The sequence below is a fragment of the Branchiostoma lanceolatum genome, chromosome 11 (assembly GCF_035083965.1).
Source record: "Branchiostoma lanceolatum isolate klBraLanc5 chromosome 11, klBraLanc5.hap2, whole genome shotgun sequence".
NCBI classification, from domain to species: domain Eukaryota; kingdom Metazoa; phylum Chordata; class Leptocardii; order Amphioxiformes; family Branchiostomatidae; genus Branchiostoma; species Branchiostoma lanceolatum.
Window position 1 is genome coordinate 9,762,161 of NC_089732.1, and position 12,940 is coordinate 9,775,100.

Below are 12,940 nucleotides of genomic sequence, written 5' to 3' on the forward strand. Positions count from 1 at the left end.
GAGTGTCGCCCTCAAACTGCATGCCGCGAAACCCCCATATGGTGCGTTCTTGGTCCGGAGTGTAATACTTAAACCATAGGGAAAACCTTGGAAAATGTGTCATCTATAACTCGAGAAATCTTGCTTCTTGGAGAAGTTTAGATACCCCGCTTTATTGCAGGGGCTTGAGGAACGTCTTGACATTACGAGGACACATTTATATGCATGATTTGGCCTTTCGTTCGAGGACTATTGAGTTTTTACGTGACCATGTCTTGTGCCTCAAATCGGCGCGTAACATCTGTATGGCGGCGGCCATATTGGAAAGTACCACTTTTCTACAGGGTGTTCCAAATGATCAAACAATTTTTTTCTAATTAAAAAAAAAGATAGACTACATGTTACAAAAAGGCGATTTCAAAATTTCACCATCTTTAATGTTTTTGTTATGATTTAAACATATCTACTTTCCAATATTAGTCAAGCTGTATAGAAATGGTTGATCTAAAAAAAAACTTTGCAATTGTAACGTTAATTCTGCTGTATTTTGTGCGTGTATAAGTTCAATAATGGGTAGTCACAGACATATTTCATACTATATTTACAAAATTTTAATGCCTACAAGTCAGCGTAATGAGTTACACGGTTCAAAATACATTGTAAGCTACTAAAATTGACGAGCACAAGAGCATGTTTACAAAGTAGGTCTACTTAATAATTAATGCTGTCTCATGTATGTAGTTTATGTTGTAACTGTAGACTTTGCTTATCATGTATTATTGCATAACTGGTATGTAACATTGGAATCGTAGCACATACAGGTAACATTCTATCAGGCACTTTCTTCTTCAACATCTAATCTTAACCATCTTTCTGCCATGGGTACATCTATGCAACAACTATGTGTCAGTTACATCTTGAGCAGCGGGGAGAGGGTTAACATTCGTTATCCGACCGTCATATGATCACAAGGCATTTTGGGGACAGTTGTGCATATGTTAAACAAATTTCAGCTGTCATTTTACAGAAAAGGCTGTCTTAGATCCTTGTCTGTAGTTGATTCTGTCGATGCCTGCATGAAAATTTTCCAACATCAAAATCACAAGACAACATATGCATAAAGTGACTGCACCAGATAAGATTTTCTCAGTGTTTAGAACAACATAAACATGTTTCTACAATGTTCTGTGTACATCGACTTTAGCCTTGCTCCATTTCATACATGGGCACAGAAAAGAGATAATACAATCACCAATTGTAGCAGGTTGCAACAAATTAAGAGATATATTTTGTAAAACTGCCAAAGACCAAGAGAATATTTTGCACATTTGTCCTCATGATTGCCATGGAACTGTGCAAAAAATATGCATGTGTGCCAAAGACCAAATGCAAAAAGAACTGTAGTCATTTTCTTTGCCCTCTCCCATCAAAGGATTCCAAAGAATTATTTCTGTGTGACCTTTGGCTTAAAAAACTACAACCAGAGATGCTTTTATATTGGCAAGGATTGCAAAAGACCTTTCTTTCAACAAGTGACAGCATAATTCATTATTTCCAGATAATGCTATCCATCATATCAAGCTTGTGTTGCAACTGTTAAGGAATGCACCAATCAGAGAAGCTTTTACGTTTACCAGGATTGCGAAATAATTTTCTTCCAATCAACAAGACAACAACATTGTTACACTGGCACTTCAGCTAGGTGTTACACGAAATAGCTACACACCTACTATGCAATAACATATTATGTACAAGAATACTTGGTCACTATCCTCCAAAAATCTGTATTCTAACAGTTTAATTTCTGAAAAATATCTAAAGAATTCATTAAGTGCAGCAAGCTTATGAAATATTCCCAGTTTAGCTCTACAACTAAACCAAGTGTCTAACATATATATAAATGGCAGTTGTTTCTTCGTGCCTACAACTATGGAATGAAATCATCTTGATAACATAAGCAGTCTTAGGGGCAACATCTCTCAGATAAATCTAGTACATGTATGAGTTAGCTACAAAGTTATTGTTCCCCACTGATTCATATGCAAGCTAGCATAGACGAGAGCAGTCCCGAAACCTGGTAACTAGACTAAATATAACTGTACAGGATTATAGTAATCAATATAAACAGATTTCCACATCAGTTGGTGCCATGATCACAAGGAGTTAGCTGGATATTCCCTATATAATGTTAAAACACTACTCTATACATTTACAGAGTACAGAAAAAAATTGGTCAAAAATCCCGTCTCTATCGTTCTTCAAAATATATCTTCTTCTTCTGAGGCCACACCAATTTACATCCCTGGTTCTCGTACATTTCAAAGTAAACATTTAGCAGGCGATGACAACAGAAGGTTGGGAGGAAAACTTATATCTTACTACATGACTTCATGTATATTCACTCTCTGAACCTGTGTATACCTTTGCACAGTCCTCAGACTCTGTTTTCAAGTTATATTTCAATCTAGCGTTATGTTTTCAAATCCGAGAACCAGCAAATGAAATTTCTGTGGCCTTATGACTTCTTCTAAATTTGGTCTGCATGACATGGCCTGCCGTAAACAACATGAGTGCACAAAAGAACGTTCCTGTTTTATGCTGCGGTCCAATTTCCAATCCAAGGCACAGCCGGGCAGCTTGTGGGACCGAAAGATATGACACAAAAGACACAAAACATTACTCCTAGCTATACAATATGTATTGTCTTGCATTTTTTTGTTTTTGCAAGCAGCCCAGTCGGGCCCCGGATTTGAAATGGGACCGAAGCATTACATGGGTAACCACTAGGTTCCAGTTTTACATGGGTAACCTCTCCACATTTTCTGGCTGCATGTGCATCCTGTCGTCCGGTGCCACAGACACCGAGACGGGGATGTGCAGCCTCTGCGCCTCCTCCGCCGTGATGTGGATCCGCTCGTCCGCGGACGGGTTAAACATGAGCTGCGGGATCATCTGGGGCACAAAGTTTCCCGGGTAGGTGGACACCGCCACCTGTGTGGGCTGGACGGGCGCCGGCCTGACGATGTGTTCGGTTTGTACGCCGAGGGACTGGAGCTCGTGGACGTCAATGGTTCTGGAGAGCTGCGCGGATGCGGACTCAGCCTCCTGTAGCGCCTGCTGCCACTGCTGCGCCATGTCCTGCTCCTGGGGAGGGGGAGAATGAGACATTTGTACACATTAACAGCTTTTGTCTTATCATGAAGCTACCAAAAGGATATAGTGCAAGTACAATGTTTGTCCAGCAGACAACAGATATGTTTGATGCTAGGTCTAGGAAAGTGCGTTATTCATTTATAAATAGAACATTTAACACCCATAACAGAGCAATAAAATGTATTTTAGAATCTAACTGCCCCTACTGGAACACTTCTTCAAGAAATGTCTATGAGTTATATCTAGTCAAGTCAAGTCAAGTTATGTTTTTCTCAAGTAATTAGGTATAATTATCTATGTCAAATGTTATGTGTTTAGTCTATTTGTATGTATGTCTGTTTTATGTTACTAGTATGGGGCAATGTAACTGAGATTCAGAAATCCATTCATGACTTCCTAAGTTATTCTGTTCAGCAAAGTACAAACACAAACCAGTCAACACTGACAAAAGACATAAGCTTCTTGCAAAATCTAGAATTAACAAACAATTAAGAATCAGACGTCGCTACAGTGCCATACCTGCTTTGCCACTGCAGGTTGTGTGCGCGGCTTACGCGTACGTGAAACTGTGGTGACGCGGCCCTTTTCGTGTTGTTTGACGTGGTCCTTCAGCTTGTCCGACCGAGTGTAGCCTTTCCCGCACAGAGTACAGTGGTAGGGAAAGTCCCCTGTACCAATAAACAACACAAGTTTTAATAAACATTTGTATTTCTACATCTGATTCAGTTGACATTTGAACTAAAAGTCTCTGTGTGAATCACATTTCCAAATTCCCACTGTCTATAAACATATATGGTTCTAATACATACACAATTCTGAGTAAAAAATATTCTAAAAAATCTTAGTTGATCACTGCAAAGTGCACTAAATTGATATCATTACATTTTCAAATTGAAGGTTAAGGTTGAGGTAAGCACATTTTGGCTTATCAATTTGGACCTAAACTTTAACACTTTTCATACAGGGTAGGCTATCCTTAAAGTAAATGAGTTAGGGTAGGCTATCCTTAAAGTAAATGAGTTGTTCTCAACAAGAGACATGTTATGTACATATAACAAACAAGCCAAGATTTTGGTGACTCAACCAAGGATAATATCCCTTCTATAGTTTCCAAATGTTGTGTCGAAAATGATATCTTATGCAACGGGAAAAATTATGATGTAACGTTTACTAAACATCCAACAGAATTCTTGATCAAAGTTAATCAAAGTTAATCAAGGATAGAAACACTCAAAGGTGGAACCACTGCATTTGTTCAAACATTTCTACAGCTGCAGCTGTAGGTTCTTGCCACCTGCAGCCTTACCTGTATGGATGCGCCGGTGCCTCTTAAGATGGTACGGGTCCTTGAAGTTCATTCCACAGTCGTCGCACCTACAGAAACACAGGCATGGTTTCAACTACAGTACCGGAACAAGTCACAAGATGAGCCCTCTCACCTGAATGTATGCGCCGATGACGCTTCAGCGAGTTAAGGTCTTTGAACGTCAACTCACATTCCTGACACCTGAGCAAAGGAAAAACATGCTGCCAGTACAACACATCTGGACACACTCGGCAAAAAATCCCTCAAAGTCAGACTATGTTACCAGTTAACCACACAGCAAGAGATGAGAAAAGTGTGTGACAGATACTGTTTGGTATGGTTGCATGCTAAAGTGGGTAGATACTCATTTGGAACTAAGGAACAAATTAATTCTGGGACAATCAAGGGTATTTCTTTCATATCTGTATCTGTGTAGCCGGTATAACCGCCCTACGGTGTAATACCCCAGCTCCGCAGGCAAAGCAGCAGCTGGTCATATTACACTAAACGACCTGTCATACCTAATTTTTGCACATAATACAAGCTACGCGTGATAATTCCTTAGATTTAGGCACTATATTTTGTACCCACCTATGGGGCCTTTCATCTGAGTGCGTCCTGCGATGAGAGTACATCTGAGACGACATGGCGAATCGTGAGCCGCACACGTCGCACATGTACGGCTTCTCCCCCGTGTGGGTGCGGATGTGCCGCACCAGGTCCGTCTTCCCCCAGAATCCCTTCTGGCAGTACTTGCAGGTGAAGGGTCGCACGCCGCCGTGCTTGCGTACGTGCATGTCCAGCCCCGCCTTGGTGCGATGCCTCTTCCCGCACTCCTGGCACTGGTACGGCATCTCACCTGGTGGGGCACAGGGTTTTCCACAAATGACCACAAATGAACTTCTAAATCTTATAACTGAGAAATGTGTAACCTTCTTCCATAAAAAGCCAAAGTTGTGTACACGAAAACCACCTACAAAAAAAACTGCAATAATACAATAAAGTAAGATGCTTGAAATTCTTAAGCCTTTGTTTGTAAAATTTATAAGAAAAATAGAAAATAAAAACGAATTAACAGTGTATAATTATAAACAGTAGTCATTGCAAGCATCAGTTTAGCAACACCTTTAAAATCGCATAAAATACACAAGACCATGTTCTGTAGATAACATCTTTTAGTTTCAAAGTGTGTGCATGTAGTTGTCAGATTATGAAAGATTATGGAATATTTGGAATCTTATGAATGCAGCATGCTCGATATTCCCTGTAGAATACTTGACAATCTGGTCTTTTACTTTAATCAGGACGCCAGCAAAGGCTGTCAAGCCGAGAAAACGTCTGAACACAGTACCTGTGTGGATCCTCCGATGGAACTTGTACGCCGTTCCGTAGGCGAACTGTTGTCCGCAGAACTCGCAGACGTATGGCTTCTCCCCGGTGTGCTTGCGCGTGTGGATGCGCAGGTTGTTGGGGTGGGCAAACTTCATGTCGCAGTAGGTACACGGGAAGGGCTTCTCGCCCGTGTGTTTGCGGATGTGTTCCTTCAGTCGGCCCGCCTCCACAAACTTCATGTTGCAGTACTCACACTCGTGCAAATTCTCTCCTGGATAAACACAGAGAAAGCCACACCTTTAGTACATAAAATATTTCACAGTACTTGTTGCAGTTCTCGCACTTGTGCAAGCTCTGTCCTGGATACACACAAAAGAAAAGCCTCACCTTCAACACCTGAAACATCCCACTCACTACACTTATCTACACGGGTTTGCTCCAGTGTGCAATGGCTAAATTACATGTATATCTGTTCTACGTTGATACGTTGAAAATGAAAGTTAGACATACAATACAAAAGTTACTGACGATAGTGGATGCTATGATCTGAACATCTGACAATTTACACAATCTATCCAGTTGCTTTGACTATAACTTTTGAATTGTGTATAATCTGTTCTGGAGTCCACATTCACATGGCTGAGAAATAGGCTGGCAACCCTTCCCTGAATTCCAATTGTGTAAGTTTTAGTTATTTACATTTCCTTCAATTTATCATGCAAATGGACTCCAATTAGAAGAGTACTTCTCTATGTAACACAAACTTGCAGCATTATGTGCCATTAGGCTCAAAAGGAGGCAATCAAACATTACCTGTATGTCGTTTCTGGTGCGTGTTGAGCAGGTCCTCTGCGATGAACTGAGCACCACAGATCTCACACTGGAAGGGTTTGATGCCGGAGTGCTTCATCTTGTGTCGGTTCAACTTCCACACATCCTTAAAGGGCTTGTCGCACTCGTCACACTTGTACATCGCCTCTCCGGACTGAAGATGCATTTCTGGAAATAGCCAAGCGAGGTGTTAGAGGAGAGCCACATCTTGAGCATGTTAAAACTGCAAACTTCTAGATAAGAATAGGGGTTCATCTGATTCTCAGTGGTAAGTGGATCAACCCTATAAGTCTAGTCTTATGCAGCTTGTTTTACTGTTGCGTTATGGTGTGTTAACTTATGCCTGAAGGGGCCTAATAGTTTCTTTGTCAAATTTTTATTTCTTCATTAAAAAATGAGGGTGTCAGAATGATCAAGCTTTTCCAGAAGATTATGTAAATGATAAAGAAAATGACGTCCATATTCATGTATACAGTCATTATGTCAGGAATAATATGATACTCTTTCAGATGACAGTTTTATTGGGAAATTTCCTCTTGACGTGTGTAAAAGAGTAAGTTTTCAATTTGGAGAAAGACACTCGAGGTTCAAATCAAACCTAAATCCATGTATAGTAATTCGATAAATAGAAAAGTTGACTCACTTTGCACATGTCGGATAAGTTCAGGGGTCCTGACGAACAGCTCATTGCACAGTTTGCAGCGGCAGTTCTTGTCCTTAGAGTTCTTCTTAATGGTATGGTCCGTTTTCAGGTGCTGGGTTAGCATGGACACTGTTCCAAAACACTGCAGGAGGTAGACACATGGAAATATTTGAAACAAATTCAGCCCTTTTCTGACAGAAAAAAGCCTTACACAGAAATCTTACTTAGGGCTCTAGCCAGCTTAAATTTTTCCCACGTCATCCCAATCCCTACCAACTGAAAGACTTAATTGTTTGATCCTTTGTTTATTCATGAGAAGCTCACTACAACGATCCTACATTGAATCACTTTTTTCAGTCATTGTGTACAAATTTTCATCATTTCATTCAAATTTGAACATTTCGAAATCCTAACCTACCGATTTTTGTCCGTCAAAGTTGACAGAATGGTATTACAATCTGTCAGGCAAACATACATGTAGCAAAAGTCTATAAAAATTCTACTGGGCTATCAATCGACCAATCAATCAATCAATTAATCAACCAATCGATGAGTCTTTATTGTTTTACCTTGTCCTCACAGATGTTACACTGAAAGACCTCCTGTTTTTCCAGCTCGTGCAGACGTTGGTGGCGGATGAAGTGGCCCTGCTGGGCGAACTTCTGATGACAAACCTCGCACTCAAACGGCTTCTCGTCCGTGTGCTTGTTCTTCTGATGCTGCATCAGGTTCCCATACGTTGTGCAGACCTGGAGTGGGGCGGGGTATACAGTTAAATCTGTATTGATCACCTATGCATAAGGACCCATGGCCATTGTGGCCACTTTTTTGGTGGTGCTTTAGACTTTTTTCCACATTGACCCAGGCCCTAACAATCCTATCCCTTGAGTGGTCACTATGAGTATCAGTGTTCTCGCCAGGCCTTTTCAGCATAGGGGCCCCCTATGCTGTGATTTGGACCCCCTATGCTGTGATCTGGACCCCTATGCTGTGTTTCAACCAGCATAGGGGTGTTTCTTTCTGGGAAGAACCTTGTGACCCTTCATAAATCTTATAAAAAGTTCATGTTTGGCTTAAGAATGAGGCTGTGACAGAGGAAAAACTCTACTTCACAAAATTTATCCCTTAAAATGCATGAAATAATGTCTCATTGGGTTATGAATTTACAAATTTTCCGGGGGAACATACCGGACTCCCTACTCTGGTTATGTCTTCGGCACTCCACGCGTGACTTGCACCGCGTAAAGTTGGCCTTCTGTACCTGACCCCTATGCTGTGAAAAAATTCTGGTGAGAACACTGGAGTATGAATAGGTTTGACTATTCTTTGAGGGCTTGTCCAAGAATACCTTGTGGGTACACACATGGCACAAACAACTTTGCCATCAGTCATTAAAGTTTAAACATTAGTTGGGGATAGTACAGTAACACATTTGTGGAAGGAATATGATGCCTTCTAAAATTTAAAAAATTGTGTTTTCTTATGACAATTTTTGCTGAAAATCATCACAGCAAATATCAATACTGATGGTGATAAGCTAGTCTGGTAAGTTGGTAACATCAATAGTGTTTTGTAGAAAAGTGCTAATTTTTCTTGCCACTCAAAAATCACAACATATTGACTGTTGCTAGATGAAAACATTCCCCAAAGTTTACCTTGCCACAGTCATTGCAGGTGTGGGTCTCAGTTGACAGCCGTTGTCTCCTGCGGCGCGGGAGGGGGGCAGTGGGCGTGGCCTCGGGCGTGGCAGTCTCCGCTGGCTCTGTCCGTCTTCTCTTCAACTCAGGTTTTACGTCATCACCTGTGCAATCCAGGTGCAGTGATTCAATCATTAAGGGGCTCAATTACACCTGCATGTGTAAGTTAGTGCAGGTAACATTGGAGCTGTACAGGTATTTCTGTCTGTTGTCTATCTCTATCTGAACCTAACCTGCACCAGTCACTTTCAAACATTGCTCTTTTTCCCTGGACTAAATGTGATAGAAAGTGGATTGTACAGCTAGGTAACACTTGTCTGGTGTAGGTAATTTTCTGCAGGTATAAAAGTATTTCAAGCACTGCATCAAAAAAAAATTAAGGCAAAGTCTTAGAACCAAAAATCAGTAGTTTTATTTAGTAAGTTACCCTGATCTTCTGCTGACTCCTTGGTAAGCATGAGTTTATCTCCTGCCCCCACCAGCGGGGAGAACCCCACCAATGTGTCGTCCTTTGTCGTCGTGTTGGTACCACCAGCAGCAGCAGTAGCTGACCTGCAATTGTAAAAGAAATGACTCAGAAATACCACAACAAACTGGTAAGCACTTCAAGTGTGCAAATCTTCATAAGCCTGGTATCCATCTCTGTTATACCTGCCGATACAAGTCTCTACCAGACTAACCACACCAGCTATAGGGAGAATATTTGCCAGAAGGGTTTGGCCATAATAGGGTAACATTTGCAAACACACATATAAAACCTTACCCTGGACTGACTCTACTGGTGAATTATTCCCTTGTCTGCCTAATTATACAATTCATACCCCCATATGAAGGCCTGGTGGGGGCTAGATGGATACTACTTGAAATTTATGTAGTGGTCCAATGTGTATTTTGTTGTCCATGTTGCTTCTCTGGTTCTAACTTGTAAATATGGTAGATTACCGTGTTGTAGTTTGACTCCGTTTGGCCGTGGCGGTGACGCGAGTGCCCTCCTTCTTAGGGTCGTAATCTTCGTCGTTCTCCACATCGTCCTGGTAACCCAAGCTGGCTTCTGATTCGCTGATGTCTTCGTAGTCGTGGTTACCATCACCAGCTGCATTCAGATCGATGGTTACCCCTCTCTTCAGCTGAGGATGCAAGAAGTAGTTTTCAAACTTATAACTTGCCAAAACAGGGTCCATCATTTTCCAATGAGTCTATGAGATGTTTTAACAACCTCTGTGCAAACCAGGTGCGACAGGTATTTGAATCCCACAGCAGGAAAAGCTAAAAAGGTCACCTTTGCTGTTCAAAGCGTATGATGACAAACTCAGAAAGTTACAATCTTCTTCTCGCTCAATTGGAATTTGGCAATCATTTTCTCTTCCCTTACAAGAAGATAAATCTATAATACATGTAACAGCAAAACAAGATTGCAAAACATAGCATGGAAATATATTGAAAAATCTTCACATAAATGACATGTATTCATAATACAAAAGACTAGTGGATATCCAATGCCTGTACCTGTGACTGCAGGTATTTTGAGCAGATGTCAGAGATGACAACAATCTTCAGCACCTGTGCAGCCTCCATCACACTGGCCACATTGTTCTCATCCAGGGCAAGCTTGGATGTGTAGGTGTGCTCTAACACCTGCAGAAAAAGGGTAGGAAAAACAGTTAGACCTATCATTATCATCATTGTCATCATCATTATTAGTCCCTTTGCTAGTTGTTAGACCTTAACTATAAAAAAATGTTATGACGTCTAAGACAAAACTTTCTCATGGTCAGAGTGTGTTGATCTTTTGGCAGATATATTCCATGAGGGCTTTGAGGCACCATACACTTCTAAATCTAATCAACTTGTATATCTGGCCTAATCAATGGGACATTTAAGGTTTTGATACTTTTTTACATGAATTTGTTTGCTGAAGGACAAAGGCTGCAAACAGAACAAATTCATCATTGACCTCGACTTTGACTTTATCTAGACCATCAATTAGCTTGACATTTCAGCTATTCTTCCTGATGTCTATACATGTGGTACATCAATACATCACATAAGATTCAGAGAAAGAAATAACCTTTCCAAAATCTTGATGATCATCAGTCCCCAGTATACACTAATGTGTAAAAGACAGAAGAAAAAGAAAATGACCTGACTGAACCCCTCCGCAGTGATGTCGGTGATCTCCACAAAGGGGATATGTTTGACGTCCTTCCGCGTGAAGACGGAGTTGAAGTAACTGCTGCAGGCCGCCAGCATGGACTTGTGGGCGCGGAACCGTCGCCCCTCCACGATGATGGTGACGTCACAGAGCAGCCCGTCCTCCCGCTGCTGGTTCAGCTTCTTCAGGATGTCCTTGCTGTGGTGCGGCGTCTCGTGGATGAACTTCCGCATGGAGGACGTAGCTGTGGACGACACCATGGCGGGGTCCTCCGCACTGGTGGAGGGTTCAGGGGGATGGGTCTCCTAGGGAAGGAAACTTTGGTATCAACTATATGTTTATGGATTTTTTTTCGCTAAGCCTGTCAATTAGTTTTTTTTCATTATTGCCAGTTAATAAGATATTTATCTAAGCCTGTCAATAAGACATTTTTGCTATTGACAGCCAATATGCCTTATGGATTTATTAGAACTTCCTATTATCATGTAATCTGTATCTTTGATTTATTACCTTTGACCCTGACCTCCTCCATCGTGACCTCAATAAAAAGTGACCTGCAGGCCAATTTGAGATTCTCAATCTCATTCTCATGAATAAAGGTTCAAGCAAATAAGTATCGAACAACAAATGATTCCAGGGCATTCTAACTCTTCAGTTGCACACAAGAAACAAGAATGTGTAAATAATAAATCTGACCATTAAAACTTATGCCATTATTTTTGTGGACCAAAAATGTGCTATCCCCTGACTTCAGAAAAATGTACTATCCCTTGATTTTAGAAATTCAGACATGTAATAATTGTGATTTTTTTAAAAATCTATTACATTTTCTTTAATTGTGCTCTTGAGAAGATTATCAGTTTGCTACTCCAAATGTCTTGCACCAATCTCATGAAGACATCTGCCAAGATTCACACCTTTAAAGCTAGCCTGCCGCCTGTCCCACACCTGGCCGTCCCCTCACAGACAACAGGGAACCACCCCTGACACTTCTTGGAAAACTTTCGCTGGGGGTCATTCAGCACTTATCCCCGCTACATGGCCGGGTTTCTCCCATCGCAAACCTCACACAAACACACCAGATCTGGTTTAGACATTCTAACGGTCTTATGGGAAAAGCTTTGCTTTCTTTCTTTCATCTGTTTCCGATTTGTAGAGGGAAGTCAGCAGTGCGCAAGACTGGCGTCCCCTTCCAGATCCAGACAAGGCGCCTACAATGAATAATGAAGTACCCCCAGCGTAGCGGACAACTCGACAGCAGAAACCATCCAATATTTACCCCAAATCACGGCTTTTGGGAGAAACTAGAACCATAGTTTTGAGCAGAAAGTGGCTGTGGAGGGTTGTTTTGGTGTGTTTGGGGCTGAGAGCGACCCCAGCGCGGCGGGGATCCATTCATTTGTCGGGGCGGAGGTGCTGAGGGAGCGCGGGGGCCGACCGATCATGGCGGAGACAGTGCCACGCACAAAAACAGCTCAGCAGAAAACTCCATCCGCCGCCCAACTACACCCACACGACACACCCAGCGGAAACAGGAGGTGATTCCATGTGGTACTTACCATTCTGTGGGGAGAATGCGCCCGATCACTCCTCTTCAAACGGGAAAAATCGGGGAAAATTCACCAAATATCGTCCTTCCGCCCCTCACTGTCCCTCAGCCATAATGGACAATCCCAGAAAGCAGTTCGATCAGGGTCGAACCATTTCTCATTCCGGAAAGGGGTGCCAGACAAGTCTTCCCGAAAAGCTCACCAAAGTAGCGAAAATTTTTGGTTAAGATAAATTTACATTATGAAAAGGCACCTAAATACTCAGTAGTGTGTAGCTAAGATTTTTACAAACTTTTA

The 12,940-nt window shown here is 41.6% G+C and overlaps 1 protein-coding gene across 2 annotated transcripts; it reads right to left on the minus strand.

Annotated features, from left to right (window-relative positions):
* Positions 1-567: 567 nt before the first annotated feature.
* LOC136445254 (zinc finger protein 502-like) lies at positions 568-12,831 on the minus strand. Of its 2 annotated transcripts, none has more exons than XM_066443157.1 (14): positions 12,653-12,831; positions 11,084-11,398; positions 10,448-10,576; positions 9,884-10,068; positions 9,369-9,493; positions 8,900-9,045; positions 7,814-7,993; positions 7,245-7,386; positions 6,584-6,769; positions 5,790-6,041; positions 5,030-5,297; positions 4,572-4,639; positions 3,652-3,800; positions 568-3,123 (listed from the first exon to the last, which is right to left on the minus strand). In XM_066443157.1, exons 1-14 carry the CDS (start codon positions 12,653-12,655, stop codon positions 2,776-2,778), a joined length of 2,496 nt encoding a protein of 831 aa, XP_066299254.1. In that variant the 5' UTR covers positions 12,656-12,831; the 3' UTR covers positions 568-2,775. The 2 variants fall into 2 exon arrangements, with proteins under 2 accessions (XP_066299254.1, XP_066299253.1); XM_066443156.1 differs by lacking the exon at positions 4,572-4,639 and adding an exon at positions 4,439-4,506 and having other exon boundaries at positions 12,653-12,828.
* Between the last annotated feature and the right edge of the window lie 109 nt (positions 12,832-12,940).

What these genes read in the sequence shown, in the direction of transcription:
- LOC136445254 (XM_066443157.1), bottom strand. An exon ending in CTGCGGAGGGGTTCAGTCAG is followed by an intron (nt 10,577 to 11,083) that starts GTCATTTTCTTT and finishes CTTTTTCTGCAG; the next exon opens with GTGTTAGAGCACACCTACAC. An exon ending in CAAAATACCTGCAGTCACAG is followed by an intron (nt 10,069 to 10,447) that starts GTACAGGCATTG and finishes TTGCATCCTCAG; the next exon opens with CTGAAGAGAGGGGTAACCAT.